We start from the raw sequence: 16,464 nt of genomic DNA, 5'->3' as shown, positions 1-16,464 counted from the left end.
GTGTGACTTAAGCGCAAGTTGCTTAACGCTGATAAGAAAGAAGGAAAGGAGAGAGAGAGAGAGAGAGAGAGAGAGAGAGAGAGAGAGAGAGAGAGAGAGAGAGAGAGAAGGAGGAAGGAAGGAAGGAAGGAAAGAAGGAAGGATGGATGGTTTCTATGAAAACAAAAGATGTTAAAGAAAAGCTGCATTAGAGAGAACTTAAAGATTACAGTTCTCCTCATATCACAGCACAGCAAAAAACTGGACATTCTGATGCAAGAAATAATACAAGGAAACTGCCCAGTATATCTTAACAAAGTGCCATTCAAAACAATCCACAGATAGTCTCCAGAAACAATGACTTCAAAACACACAGTGGCTAGGGGGAACAATTCTACTGACATACAACAAATTCTGCAAGCCACAAGGAGAAAGAACTTCACATATAAAGGAAAGGAAATTCAAATATCACAAATTTATTTTGAAACCACCAGAAACCACAGGAGACAATAAAATAATGTCTTCTAAATGAGTAAAGGAGCTCAAGATGCAGCCAAGGTGGCATACCCTACAAAACTGAGCCTAAATATTAACTAAAAAATATGGAGGTTTCAATAAAAATAGATTTTTCGAAACATTCTTAAAAAGAAAGCTAGAGCAACAAACACCTCAGAAAACAATGACAAGTCAGGTAAACAAATCAAGCAACCAAGGTGAGCATCAAGAATGAAATAAGTTATACCAGAAAAAAAGGGGAAAAAACCTACAAAGACAGATGCCTATGGACTTAAAACTAACAATAAAATAACAGAGAGACCAATAAGAGATTTCTTTGTGAAAGTCCACAAGGAGACAAAGGTAAAAGCAGAAATCAAATAGAAGAGATGTTGGAGAACCAGGCCTGAAAAATCATGGATAAACTTCACAACAGCCGGTCTAAGGGTAAATCAATGGGTTTTTGTTGTTGTTATTATTATGGTTTTTTTATGGAACTAAATTGCAGAAAAGGAAGAAAATAAAGTCAACTGTTAATGACAAAGGTAAAATGGCTCTGGTAGTCCCTCAGGAAGAAGAGGGCCTACAAAATAATGGTTCAGAAAGCGAAAGGGAAGGACAGATCAAGGAAAAAGAAAGAAAGAACTCTTGATTAAGTAGGGGGAAGAATTCCCACAGAAGCATATTCCGTGTTCAGAATATTCAGGAAGAAGAGAGATATCCTATGAATGGAGATGGGAACCTTAAAATGCCATCTGCAGGGATTCCAAATTTAGAGAACGTCTTGCCTCAGCAAAAGGAGAATCAGTACTCTTTCAAGCAACTGACACCCAGTGGAATAAGAGAACATTGATGATAGGGGAGAGGTAATGAAAAACGGGGAAAAATGATTAAGAAGGATGACATGGGACAATACTTCCATCTTCTCTATCACCTACAAGAATTGAAGGATATTACAAACAAAATTCTAAAAGGCAGAAATAGTAAATGCATCATTTAGATAAATAATAAAAATAGTTGTCAGTGCAGGAAGCAAAATATGTGACACAAATTGAAACTGAGACAACAATAAAATCCTAAATAATGAGCGGGTCAAAGAACAAGTCATAGAAACAACTGATAATTATGAGAAAGAAAATGATAATGATGAAATAAAATATCAAAATTCTTGGGATGCAGGTAAAGCCAACAACTGATAATTATGAGAAAGAAAATGATAATGATGAAATAAAATATCAAAATTCTTCGGATGCAGGTAAAGCATTCCTCAGGGGGAAAATCATATCCCTATAAACATACATCAACAAACTAAAAAATGAGGTGACGATTGAACTGAAGGTGCATTTTTGAAGAATTAGAAAGCCAACAGATAAATTGAAAATGAGCATGAATGGGGAGAGAGCAAAGATAAGAGAAGTAGAAAAACTGGAAAAAAATACAAATGATGAACACTAACGCTTTCTTTGAAAAGATTAATAAAAGTGTTAAACATTAAAGAGGGCAGAAAAATCTGGTCAACCAAATAGCAAATGAACAAAATTAAATCACAACAAAATAAGAAGAAATAAAAAGAATTATCAGAACACACTGCATAGTTATATGCTAATAAAACCCAAAAACCCAAAATAGAAACAGGAAGATTTTCAAAAACAAAAAATAATAAAACTAAAATGTGTAAAACTAGTTGCAAAGGAAATAATGAAGAAAAAAAATCCTTTGTCCTAATAGTCACAGGAAATTTCCAATATAATTTTAAAGAACAGTTGCTACCCATACTACACAAATTATTCTCCAAGATTAAGAGAGTTGCTTATTAGATTCTTTTAAAGAGAGAGATAAACTTCTAATGTCAGAACCAGGGAAGTTAAAACACTACAAGAGAACTATGGACCAATATCCATTTTTAAATTTATATGACAGCCTATCAAATATACTACAGAGATTTATCTAAAAAATCATTCATATCCAAGAAATTAGAAAGATATATTTATACCACACATATTAATGGTTCAGCATTAGAAAAACAATCAATATAATTCATAATATTGAAAACAAAAACATCCATAATTGTATGATAACCTCAGTAGATACAGAAAAAACCTCTGACAAAGTAAAAGATCAATTTTTGCTAAAAAAACCCAAAACAAAACAATAAAGTATAGTCATTTTGGAACTTAAACCAAAGCAAGCATCATGTGCAATAGCAATACATGGGAAGATTTCTCACTGGGTTTCTTCGTTGCTGAAGAAGACCATGCCATCAGAGAAATGACGGCATGACTTGCACTTGACTTTGTTTTGAGTGAGGGAGGGCTGTGCAGGTCACCAGCCTCACTTCTCCTCCAGAGCCATCTGAATCCAGTGACCAGATATTCATCAGAATGACTGGAGATGACCCAGGATGAGGCAATTGGGGTTAAGTGACTTGCCCAAGGTCACACAGCTGGTCAGTGTCAAGTGTCTGAGGTGAGATTTGAACTCAGGTCCTCCTGACTCCTGCACTGGTGCTCTATCCACTGTACCACCTACCTGCCTCTATAGAAGATGTAGAAATAGTACAAAAGATTTTTAAAAAACCCCCAAAAACAAGAATACAGACAGCAGATCCATGCTGGAGTTCATATAACTGTGAGAATATTGAGGGATCAATATATAATGTATCTCTCTAAAACCAAAGCAAGCAGCATATGCAACAGCGACACCTGAGATTTCCCACTATATACAGGAGTAAAGAAATCTTCGCTGTTATTTGACATAGTTTTGGAAATGCTCACAATAGCAATACAACAATAGAAAGAAATTCAAAGCATATAGATAGGTAAAAGAGAAAACGCCTCTTATTTGCTAATGACATGATTTACTTACAAAATGCTAAGAAATCAGCAAAGATACTGAGACAACAGCTTCAATAAAGCTGAGATAGCCAAGTTTCAAAACTCCTAGGTTAAGGAGAAAATATTGCAAGCAACAAGAAAAAACATTTAAATATTGACGAAATACAGTCAGGAATTCACAAGACCTAGCAGCTTCTATTCCAAAAGGCCATAGTAGGTCTTGAAACTTTATATTTCCAAGAGCAAAGGAGCTGGAGTTGCTGAATAATTTATTCAGCAAAGTTGAGTATAATCCTGAATAAGAAAAATGGATATTTGGTGAACTGAAAGACTTTCATGTATTTGTAACAAAAAGACCAGAATTCAGTGGAAAATGTGATATAAAAGACAGAAGAAATATAAGGAAAACATTAAAGATTAATTATAAAGCAACCAATAAGGTCAAACTGTTTACTTACTATATATGTGAAAATGTTATTGGTAATCTTAAAACTGTCCTGGTTACTAAAGTAGTTTGAAAGAAAGGTTGGGGCTGAGTTGTGTGATTCTGAAAAACAAAACTGGTAGGAAAAGATAAAAGGGAGCAATTATATTATAAAAAATGGGGTGTCAAAGGACAAACTGATAGAAAGGAAGCAGGTGCGGGTGGGGGGTTGGTAATGTTGGAACCTTACTCTCATCTGGGTTGAATAGGAAACGTCATACATCTGGCAGGATATAGAAGTCTTCTGAATATGTACAAAGGTGAGAAAGCTGGAGGACAGGCTGGGGGAAGGACTTTTAGAGGGGTGTGTGGATTGAGATTTGGGAGTTGGGGGGATTTTTAGAGGGGTGATATGGGAAGGTGGGATGAGGTGATGGTGGGACTCTTGTAGGATAGATAGAATAGAGGGTAGAGTGAGAGGATTGGTTGGTTGTCCTTCGTTCTGGAAGAGAACCAAAATGACATCACCATGATAAAGTGAAGTTTCAATGTGTATGACTGTGGCTGGTCAGACCAATATGAACTCAGAATTCTTTACCACAGGTTGGGCACCGATAGACCGAGTGAACATTTGGGGTGGTTACTACAAATTTGTGCATCATACATTTCCTTTGTGCTGTTTCAATTCTGCTTTGCTCATACAGCACAGCAATTTTTCTGATGTGGCATGCTATGCTGAGGCATCCTGTGCCAGTGTCTCCCAAGTCCCACAATCAAATCTAAAGTTCTTGAGAGAGACCTTGGGAATATCCTTGTATTGCCTCTTCTGACCACCATGCGATAGCCTACCCCATGCAAGTTCTCCATAAAATAGTCTTTTTGGCAAGCATATATTTTGCATTGGAACAATGTGACCAGCCCATCGGAGTTGCACTCTCTGAAGCATAGCTTGAATCCTTGGCAGTTTAGTTCGAGCAAGAACCTCAGTGTCTGGTACCTTGTCCTGCCAGGTGATCTGTAGAATCTTCCTCAGACAGTTCAAATGGAAGTGATTCAGTTTCCTGACATGGCACTGGTAGACTGTCCATGTTTCACAGGTATACAACAATGAGGTCAGCACAATGGCTCTGCAGACCTTTAGTTTGGTAGTCAATCTAATACCTCTTCTCTCCCAAACTATTCTTCAGAGCCTCCCAAACACTGAGCTAGCTCTGGCAATGCATGCTTCAACCTTATTGTTAATGTGTATTTCTCTGGAAAGTATACTACCAAGGTAAGTGAACTTATCTACAGGATCCTAAACATCTCCATTTGTTATAATTGATGGTTCCATGTATGGATGGTATGATGGTGCCTGATGGAGCACCTGTATTTTCTTGGTGTTAATTATTAGACCAAAATTAGCACAGGCAGCAGAGAACTGATCCATACTTTGTTGCATCTCAGCTTCAGAGACTGCACTGAGTGCACAATCATCTGCAAACAGAAAATCATGGACCAACACTCCCTCCACTTTGGTCTTGGCTTGTAGCCTTTCTAAATTGAAGAACTTACCATCAGTACAGTAATTGACCTTGATGCCTTGTTCATCCTCATTGAAAGCATTTGACAACATGGCTGAAAGCATCATGCTAAAAAGCATGAGAGCAAGCACACAGCCCTGTTTCACTCCATTGGTGACTGGGAAGTCACGAGAGCATTGTCCACTATCCAGAACCCGGGCAAACATGTCATCATGAAATTGATGTACAATGCTGATGAACTTCTCTGGGCAACGAAATTTTGACATAATTTTCCATAAACCCCCATGACTAATAGTGTCAAAGGCCTTGGTCAGATCTACAAATGTTGTGTACAGACCTCTGTTCTACTCCTGTCATTTCTCCTGGAGTAGTCAGGCAGTAAACACCATATCAACTGTTCCTCAGCCCTTTCTGAAGCCACACTGGCTCTCAAGTATATGACCATCTTCCAGGCAAAGGATCAGATTATTAAGGAGGACTCTAGCAAGAATCTTGCCAGCAATGACTAAGAGAGAGACCTTCCTGTGATTGTCACAATCTATTCCCTTTACCTTTATAGAGATGGACAATGGAGGCATCCTTGAACTCCTAGAGGACAACCTCCTCTTGCCATATAACCTAGAATATTTCAATTAGCTTTTGTATGAGCAATGGTCTCCGTACCTTGTAAATCTCAGCTGGAATAGAATCACCACCAGGTGCTTTGCCACATGAAAGGAGCCTAATGGCACTCAAAACCTCTTCTTTAGTTGGAAGTTTAGCTAAGCAGGGATTGACTTCAACCTGAGGTAAACAGTCAATGGCCTCTGCATTGATTGATGATGGTCTGTTGAGAACACTATGGAAGTGTTCAGCCCATCTCTCTAGGATCACGTTCTCATCACTAATCAATGTGGCTCCATCAGCACTGAGTAGTTGTGATGCACCATAGGTTTTTGGTCCATAAATAGCTTTCAGGGAATCAAAATCTCTTTGGATTGTTACTATCAGCATAAAACTGAATTTCATCTGCCTTCTTACTGAGCCAGAAATCCTGTATCTCTCTAAACTTTACTTGTACTTTACTTTTGATGGAATTAAATGCTGCTTTCTTAGAGATGGATGAACTATCCTGCTGGTAAATCCGGTGAAGTTCTCATTTTTCATTTAGCAGCTTCCGAATTTCCCCATCATTTTCATCAAACCAGTCCTAGTGTTTGTGAGTGTTCTGACCCAGATGAGCAAATGCAGTGCTGTACTCCAAATCTCTGAAAGCTGCCCACTCCTTTTCTGCTCCACTGTTGCCAACTGTGAGTTGGCTCAACTTTCCCTCTAAGTTAGCAACAAACTGGTCAGAGAAGAGCTCTAATTTGTTGACATTAATTCTTTTGGTAGTCATTTTGCCTTGAGGGAGGCACTTTTGATAAATGCGAATATTTAGCTTGGAAAGGATAAATCTACCATCAGTGCAGCACTCTGCACCACACACTGCCTTTGTCACTCTCACATCTTGTCTGTCTCTTCTCCTTACAATCACATAGTCTATTAGATGCCAATGTTTGCTGCAGAGGTACATCCATGAAGTTTTAGTTTGTTTAGGTAAATGGAAAACAGTGTTGGTGATGAGGTCATGTGATGCACAAGTCTTCAGCAGTAAATGACCATTGCTGTTGCTGTTTTCAACTCCACTCTTCCCTAGGACTCTGAGCCTACTCTAGCATTAAAGTCACCCAGAATTATAAGCTTGTCCTCCTTTGACACATTGATGATAAAGTTCTTTAGGTCTTCATAAAATTTTTCTTTGACCTCATCAGTGTTTGTCATGGTGGGAGCATAGGCACTGATGATGGTGGCATGGCATTTTCCTGCAAGTGGCAATTGCATTGTCATAAGCCTGTGATTCACTCCTTTTTGGCAGGCATACCAACTTGCTGATTAGATTAGTTTTGATTGCAAAACCTTCGCCAACTTCATGGCACTCCCCTTCACTGTGGCCAGTCCAGAAAAATGTGTATCCAGCTCCAACTTCAGTAAGCTGGCCTTCATTTGTCAGCCTTGTTTCACTCAGGGCTGCCATACCTGTTGAATTGTCTCGCAACAAGAGAGGATAAGGTAACAGGGAAAAGGTAAAAACAGGCTGAAAAAGAAAACAGTGAGTAAAAATAAGAAGGAGGGAAATTCAAAAAGAGTAATAATTTTGAATGAGAATGAGATGTTTATAGTAGCTTTGTTTGCGGTGGCAAAGAACAGGAAAATGCAGGGATCCCCATCAGTTGGGGAATGGATGAACAAGTTGTGTTATATGCTTGTGATGGAATACTACTTTTCTATAAGAAATGATGAGTTCAACGATCTTAGAAAGGCATAGAAAGCCTTGCATGAAAGGAAAAAAGCAAAGGGAGCAGAGCCAAGAGAACACTGTATAAATAACAGGGATCTTGCCTTAAGAGAAACTTTGAGCAACTAAGTCATTTTGACTATTATTAATACACAAATGAAAAATAAAGGACATATAAAGATACTATCAACATCCAGAGAAAGAACTGATAAACAGAAGTACGTATATAATAATTTTACATACATATGCCTATTTGTGTCTAATGGTAGCCATCTTTAGGGTGCAAGGGGGAGGGGAAAGAAAGAAAAAAAAAGACAGAGAATATTATGAAATGCAAAATGGATAATTTTAATTACATTAAATTGAAAAGGTTTTGTACAAATAAGGCTGATGCAACCAAGATTATGAGGGAAGCAGAAAACTGGGAAAGAATTTTTATAATCAGTGTCTCTGATAAAGGCCTCATTTTTAAAATATATAGAGAACTGAGTCAAATTTGTAAGAATATAAGTCATTCCCCAATTGATAAATGGTCAAAGCATATGAAGAGGCAGTTTTCAGGGGAAGAAACTAAAGCTATCTATAGTCATGTGAAAAGATGCTCTAAATCACTACTGATTAGAGAAATCCAAATTAAAACAATTCTGAGCTATCACATCACAACTGTCAGATTGGCTAACATGACAAAACAGGAAAATGATACATGTTGGAGAAGATGTGGGAAAATTGGAACACTAATGCACTGTGGTAGAGTTGTGAACTGATCCAGCTATTGTAGAGAGCAATTTGGACCTATGCCCAAAGGGCTATAAAAATGTGCATACCCTTTGACCCAGCAATATCACTTCTAGGGTTATATCATACAGATGGGAAAAGGATCCACATATACAAAAATATTTATAGTATTCCTTTTTGTAGGGGCAAAGAATTGGAAATTGAGGGGATGTTCATCCATTGGGGAATGGCTAAACAAGTTGTGGTATATGAATGTAATGAAATACTATTGTGCTATAAGAAATGATGAACAGGTAGACTTCAGAAAAACCTGGAAAGACTTCTATGAGTTGATACTGAGTGAGGGGAGCAGAACCAGGAGAACATTATACACAGTTACAGCCACATTGTGGGATGACTAACTTTGATAGATTTGGCACTTCTCAGCAATGCAAGGTTCTAGGACAACTCCAGAAGGTCATAATGGAAAATGCTATCCACATCCAGAGAAAGAATTAGAGTCTGAATGCAGAGCAGAGCATACTTTTTGCTCTCTTTCTGTTTTATTTAGTTTCTTCTTTCTTGTGATCCATCCCATTGGTTATAATTCTGCACAACATGAATAATGTGAAAATATATTTAATATGAATGTATATGTAGAGCCTACATCAGATTGCATGCCTTCCTGTGGGAGGGGTGGTAGTGGCAGGGAGTGGGAGAAAATTTAAAACTCAAAAACTTGTGGTGCCAAATATTTTAAACTACAAATCAATACATTTAAAAAAAGAAATAAAGAACAATTTAAATAGCTGGATGAATATTCATGGGTCATGGCTCAGCCTGGCCAATATAATAAAAAAGATAATACTTTCAAAGTCAATTTGCAGTTTTAATGCTACAGCAATCAAATTTTCAATGGAGTACTTAGACAACTTGATTAAATAGTGATAAAATTCATTTTGAAAAATTAAAAAGTGAGACTATCTAGAAAAATAATGAAAAGAGATAGGGAGGAAGAAGTACTAGCACTTCCAGATGTCAAACTCTATTATAAAACATCAATCATCAGAACCATTTGGTATTGGACAAAAAATAGAAAGATCAGAACACACACACACAAAATAACCAATTGTCCAATAGGCCAGGAAACACAACTAACACAGAAAACATCTCTCTAGTAAAGAAAAACTGCTGTGAAAACTGGAAAACAGTCTGACAAAAATTAGGCTTAGATCAACAGGTTACATTATACACAATATGTTCTAAATGGATATCTAACCTTAACATTAAAGATTTTGCTATAAAAACTGAGAAATGGGGAAGCTAGGTGGCACAAATATACACATGTACAAAACATGTTGTATGCATGTGTTTATATATATGTGTATGTGTTAAATGCACATTATGTATTGTATGTTATATGTTGTGTGTTCAGTAGTTTCAGTCATGTCTGACTGACTCTACCTGGAATTTTCTTGGCAAAGATACAGAAGTGTTTTGCTATTTCCTTTTCCAGCTCATTTTATGGATGGGGAAACTGAGGCAAACACGTTTAAGTGACTTGCCCAGGGTCACACAGCTAGTAAGTGCTTGAAGTCATATTTGAATTCAGGTCTTCTTGAATCTAGGCCCAGAGCTCTATCCACTGAGTCACCTAGCTATACTTAAAGTATATGTCAATAATATATTATGTGATATATGAAAAGTTTGAGAGACATAATTTCTGGGTAATTAATAATTTTATTAATCATGCCAGCATATAATTAATATAAGGAGTCAGTGACACTCTTAAATTTCAAAGATCCTAGATGGAATCCCCTTAGAAAAGTAGGTGTTCCTTGAGTATGGCAATCCATTCTGATTGGTTAACAAGAAAAGAGAATGAAAATTATAAGAGATGGACCTATCCTAATGAGAGGTGGGCCTGTCTAAAGAAAGGCTGATGGACTTTGATTAGATCATTTACTTCCAACCTCCCCACACCCACCCCCTCCCTTAGGCAACCTAATCAAAGAATTTATCCCACTTAAACCTGAGTAAAACATAATGGGCTTCCCCCACCAGGGTGAATTCTGAACAAGAATGAGGAGAAAGTGAATCCAGTCTATTATCAGTAACTTCTTTCAGTTTTCTCTACAAGGCTTGGCCTAGTAGAGAAAAAGGTTATTAGAAAGGGGAGAATCCTGTGTTTCCCCAATATTAACAATTACTTATTTAACAATCATTTCTCTAATTCCCTCATTTGACTCTATTGAGAGACATGTCTCCTCAGTCAATCACTAACATATGACCAACGCTTCATTGGGGGTTTCTAACTATGGGTCTTATGAGGGGAAACAATGTAAGGAGGCAAAGATGATCTGTACTGACAAAATCAATAGGCGGAGTCCGCTCTGTTAAGCATAACTTACAATAAAAGGCACACAGGGAAAAAGCAAATAATAATTTACACACATATAAATTTACAGGTAATCTTTTTTCTTTTGAATTGTTAACAATAGCTGGGCCTTGGAGATTTAAACGCTACCAGTAGTGATTATAAATTTGGATTTGATATGATTTAGTCTGAAATCTGTCCTAAAGGAAATCAGAATGTGGCTCATTCTCCTATCAGGATAATTATGATAAATCAGAACTTAATGTAAAAGATATTAGCTCTTTGGCATTAAGAAATTTATTAACTGTGTGACCCCAAGCAAGTTACCTTAGATCTGTTTACCTCAGTTGACTATTCTGAAAGGGGAAAATAATAGCTCCCACCTCCCAGAGTTGTTGTGGGAATTACACAATTATACAGTACTATATTGATGTTAACTCTTTTTATTATTTATTCTTTATTATTTCTTTAATTAGATGTAATGGCCTGGCAACTTTATTACACAGGTTTTTAGATGCGATCAGTATACAATGCCAATGGTGATGAGATGAATGATTTTCTGTGCAAGGTAATTTGGGGACACATATAGAAATAATAAATATTTGTAAATTCATGTTAATTATTTTTATATCATATACATGTACAAATGCTGTGTGTCATACAACATACACTTATATTCAAAAGTAATTTCCCAAATAGATAAGTAGTCAAAGAACATGAACAAATAGTTCTCAAAATAATTTCAAACTATTAACTATATGAAAGAATGTCCCAAATCTCTAATAACAAAAGAAATACACATCAAATCAATCCTGAGATTTTGCTTTACATCCTATAAATGGGCAGAGATGACAGAGGAATGAAATAATCCATGTTAGAAGGGCTGTAGGTCAATAGGTACACTAGTGCTTTCTTGGAAGAATTATGAATCAGTATCAGTGAATCATTTTGGAAAGAAATTTGGACTAATGCAAATAAAGTGACTTTGACCCAGTGATTCTTTTATAAGAGGTCATCAGTGAGAAGATAAATGCCAAAATATTTATAGTAGCACTATAAATGGCAAAGAATTGGAAACAAAGTAGATGCCCAGTAGATGGCATAATAAATTGTAATATATTTTTAAAAAATGTGTTCAAGAAATGCAAATACAATGAAAACAGAGAAATATGGAAAATTTAAAATGAACTCATTCAGAGTAAAGTAAGCAGTCAATTACACAATTACCACAATGATAGAAATGGAAAGAACAGCTATAAAATAATCAAAAGCAAATGCAAAAGTATAAAAATTATATCTCCAAAACAGAGATATGAGAACACACCCCTTAATCTAGACCTTTACAGAGTTAGAGGTCCACAAAGTGTGACTTATTGCTCACAATTTCAGAATTTTTCAATATACTGAGCAGTTAGCTGATTTATTTTCCCTCTTTTTTTACTTATCTTTGAAAACATTTTTTGTCCCATGGGATAACTTTCTGGGAAGGGAAGGCAAAGGAATACTGGGGAAAACTGTTAATGTAAAAAATGACATCAATAAAACCTGACTTTTAAAAATCAATACCAAGAACTAACATACAATAAAGTCAGAGAACACATCTTTCCACTACCACTTATATATTTCAAATTATTTCACAAGCTTAATGAGATATTGAATTTCTTCTGTAGAAAGCAATAATTCTCTGCCCCTTTTGCATAAAGTTAATAATTTTGCTAACTCAAAGCTGACTATACTAAAAAATCACCTTTAAGTGTGTTATCTGTTGGTATACTCACAAAGTGAACACCTCATCCCAAGTGAAATTTGTGGTACTTTTGGTTACTGAGCTGAAGAACTTCTGAAGAGGATCATTTAACTGAGTCACAAATACGCATTTAAGGCTACCTGCAATAAAAGAGTCATATTTTATAATTTCCATAACATATTCCAAACACAGTTCAGTTGCAAAACTCAAGAAATGGGAAAAATAGCTGAATGGTAGCAAAAGTGGGTGCCAAGACAGCGTTTCCTATGCTGGAAATTTGGCCTGTGTCGTCTGAAGATGACAGGCTATCTGTATGAGACACGTCACCAACTGTCTGGCATCTTCTTTGATAAAATATCTCCTTAAAATGTCAGGTAATTCAGAGTTTTTAAGTTCTGCCTCTCCATAATTGTATACTTCTCATTTAAGCAGCTTTCCCATTGGAAAATTTTTAATTGTTGAATACTTGAAAATTCCTGAGAACATTTTTACTCTCACATTTTTCTGTGGAATAATAAAAATAACTATACAGGTATAAATGGATATATATGTACATAGATATGTATATATATATATATATATATATATATATATATATATATATATATATATATATATATATATATATATATATATATATACATATATGTAACTGCTTTCCAGAATGGCTGCACCAATTCAAAACTGCACCAATAGTACCCTAGTGTACCTATTTTCCCATAGCTTCTCCACCTTTTGTCATTTTCCTCTTTTGTCATGTTTGCTAGTCTGATGGGTGTGAAGTAGAATCTAAAGGCTGCACTAATTTTCATTTATCAAATTATTAGTAATTTAAAGCATTTTTTTTTCAAATAGTTATCAATAGCTTGGATCTTTTCCTTTGAAAAATTTCCTTCACCATTACTCTATAGGGACTGACTCTCGTCTTACATTTAATCAGTTATGTATCTTGGATTTGAGACTTTTAGCAGAGAAATTTGTTGCAAAGATTTTCTTTTCCCATTAACTTGTTTCTTTTATAATGAAAATTTAACAATCAACTCTCACAAGCTGGCTCAAGTCACTTGCAATAAAGCCACTTAACAAAGTGCTTTTTGTAACCATTGTTGTATATTTAAAAAATAATCCAGCTAGAAAAATAATAGCTTATTGAAGAAAAATGGTATCCCATTAAAAGGGTACTAAGTGTAAGAGGCATTATATATATGCACAGTTTTTCCTAAGGGAGATAGATATATTTGACAAGAAAGATAATAATTTCTACAGAATAAAATATTTTCATTTCAAATAACTGACTGGCAAACCATATTTCTTTCATTTCATAAATTTTAAGAGTTGTTAATAAAACCTAAAAAAAAATTCAAGAGAAAAAACTAGTAATAAATTTATCTGATGACATGATCTTATAACAGTTAAGGAAAAAATGATGACTGGAGTACTAAATAAACTGGATTTCTAACTTTCTTGCTTCAGTTCTTTTGTTTTGCTCTTCTAGGGTTCTATCTCCAAAATTCGGAGTTTGATTTTTGCACCATAGAATCTAAAACAGAGAAGACCCTAGTAATACTTAGGTAAAACTAGTAAACTAGTAATACTTAACTAAAAGTTACCTCAACTGCATAGATTACAATTTCTTTGTGCCAAAAAGCACTATCAATTTTATAAAACAGCTCATCTTTCTGAAACCATAGTACAGCTTTGTCTGATATTTCCAATATTCTACCTGAAGAAACAGGATTATTCAGCAGTGTTGCCTGGATATTCTTTACCAACAGTTTTAGCTTATGAACCCTTGGGGGTTTAGGAGGGCACAAGTCCTGAGGAAATGCTGAGGAATACCGCATATCCTGTAGAAGGAAAGCAACAATAACAAAGGAACATTTACCCAAAAGAAGGAGAGGAAACAGCTGTTTTTGACAATCCAAGAAACTACCAAGATAAAATTACTGAATGAGACAAATACCCAATTTTTAGCCCATAAATTATGCATTCAAATAGTGAGAATCCCTTGCAAAAACATACAACAATAAGCCGCATAAGAAAACTAAAAAGTTTCCATAATAAAAATCAGGTGAAGGCTAGAACATCAAAATCTTTACTGAGAAACTTCCTCTGCCAATAGAAACAATGTATCTGTAACTGACAATCTCAGAGAGTTGACTGGGAGTTTAAATGATCTGTCTATCATCACATAGCTACTATGTGTCACAGAAGCAAGAGATTAAACTCCTGTCTTCCTGTCTCCAAGGCCATCCATTAGAATGTGATGAAAATACTTTTTCACTGAACAATATGTAATGGTATTTTATAACTTTTTGAATACAAAAGTTACTGTGTCCTAGTCACTACTTTATTAAAAACAGTCAAAAGGACTGAAATCCAATAGGTTTGGAAGGCCTGGGAGTAAGAACAGGGGATGGGGAAATGCTATAAGACCATATGTAAATTTCCTATGGTAGATCAACAATGACCCTGAAGTGATATCAAATATTAATAACAAAGAAAAGATTTACCTCTGCCTCTTTTATATCCACAATTTTTGTGCTCAAAACCACTGATGGGGAAACTGAACTAATTAGATGTTTCAAAATATCTTTGAGGGTTTTGGATGGTTCAAGTGTCCCAATTATCTGATCCTAGGAAAAAAGGAAACATCATTATCAATATTTCAGAAGTAAAACAGGAAAAAATCACACAAAATATTCGACTCAGAAAACTATGATATTGCTACAAAGTAAATCTGGCATCAGATTTCTTCTATTTGGGTCAACAATGATGTAGAATATAAAAATGCTATAATACAGCTTGAGCTTATTTTTTGAAAGGTTAAAAACAGCATCATAGAATTACAGAACTGTGAGGGAATGTAGACATCACATTTATGGAGGAGGCAGCAGGGTACAGTGAAAAAGGAACTAAATTAAGAATCAGAAGACCTGAGTTTGAATTCTGACTATCTTGTGGCTTTATATAAGTCACAATCTCTCTGGGTATAAATTTCCTCATCGATAAAATGAAAATTTGGGAATAATTAAATGACTTCAAAGGATATTTCCAGGTTTAAATTGTAGACATCTTCTTTGTGATCATAGGTAATCCAAAATGAGAAAGCCCATGGTTTTGTTTTAAATTGTTTCATAGACTTTCTTCATATGAGGTCTGTAGCATATTACCAGATATCTTGCACAAAAGAAGTGGCACAAAAGAATATGGATAGCTAGAAATGAAATGGTTTGGGTCAATAGCAAGAACAAGGGATAACAGACACTTCAAACTCAGAAGACGACAATGACATGCAACCATCCACATGTAAAACCTCAAGGAAAAATGTAGATTGGAATCAAACCCAACCAGAATTCCTAGAAGCTCTAAGGAAAGATACTATTTTTAAAAAGCTCAAAATTATTTTAAAAATCAAATAATAGCTGCAGAGGAAAAATTAGGAAAAGAAATGAAAACCTTGCAAGAGAATTATGAAAAGAATATTCACATCTGGGTCAGAGAGGCACAGAAAATAATGGAAAAAAATAAACTTAAAAAACAGAATGGGCCAACTGCAAAAAAGGTACAAAACTTCACTAAAGGAAAAAACAACTCCTTAATAATTAGAATTGTCCAATGGAGGTTAATGACTCCATGAGATATGTAAAACAAAAGCCAAAAGAATAAAAAATAGAAGGAAATGTGAAATATCTCATAAAAATTGACCTAGAAAATAGATCTAGAGAAGATAAATTAAGAATTATTAAACTACCTGAAAGGCATGATCAAAAAAAAAAAAAAGAACCTATACATCATCTTTCAAGAAATTATTAAGGAAAACTGCTCTATTATCCTAAAACCAGAGGCTAAAATAGAAACTGAAAGAAACCACCAATCACCTACTGAAAAAATTCCCAAAATGAAAACTTATAGGAATATTATAACCTAACTCCAGAACTCCAAGGTCAAAGAGAAAATACTGCAAGCAGCCAGAAAGAAATAATTCAAATACCATGGAGCCACAGACAGAATAATACAAGATTTAGCAACTTCTGCTTTAAAGGCTTGAAAG

The 16,464-nt window shown here is 35.3% G+C and overlaps 1 protein-coding gene across 12 annotated transcripts in view; it reads right to left on the bottom strand.

Annotated features, from left to right (window-relative positions):
* Nucleotides 1-16,464, bottom strand: part of C2CD2 (C2 calcium dependent domain containing 2) — a 155,155-nt gene that overhangs the window by 82,059 nt on the left and 56,632 nt on the right. For all 12 annotated transcript variants that reach the window (XM_072614753.1, XM_072614750.1, XM_072614755.1 and 9 more), the window contains 3 exons: nucleotides 14,924-15,046; nucleotides 14,134-14,257; nucleotides 12,442-12,550 (listed from right to left, as the gene is read on the bottom strand). In XM_072614753.1, coding sequence (XP_072470854.1) covers nucleotides 12,442-12,550; nucleotides 14,134-14,257; nucleotides 14,924-15,046 — 356 coding nt within the window. The remainder of the gene's footprint in view (nucleotides 1-12,441; nucleotides 12,551-14,133; nucleotides 14,258-14,923; nucleotides 15,047-16,464) is intronic.

The sequence above is a fragment of the Notamacropus eugenii genome, chromosome 5 (genome assembly GCF_028372415.1).
Source record: "Notamacropus eugenii isolate mMacEug1 chromosome 5, mMacEug1.pri_v2, whole genome shotgun sequence".
In the NCBI taxonomy this organism is placed as follows: Eukaryota; Metazoa; Chordata; class Mammalia; order Diprotodontia; family Macropodidae; genus Notamacropus; species Notamacropus eugenii.
Note: the sequence above shows the minus strand (reverse complement) of the source record. Positions and strands in the feature narration are given on the sequence as shown.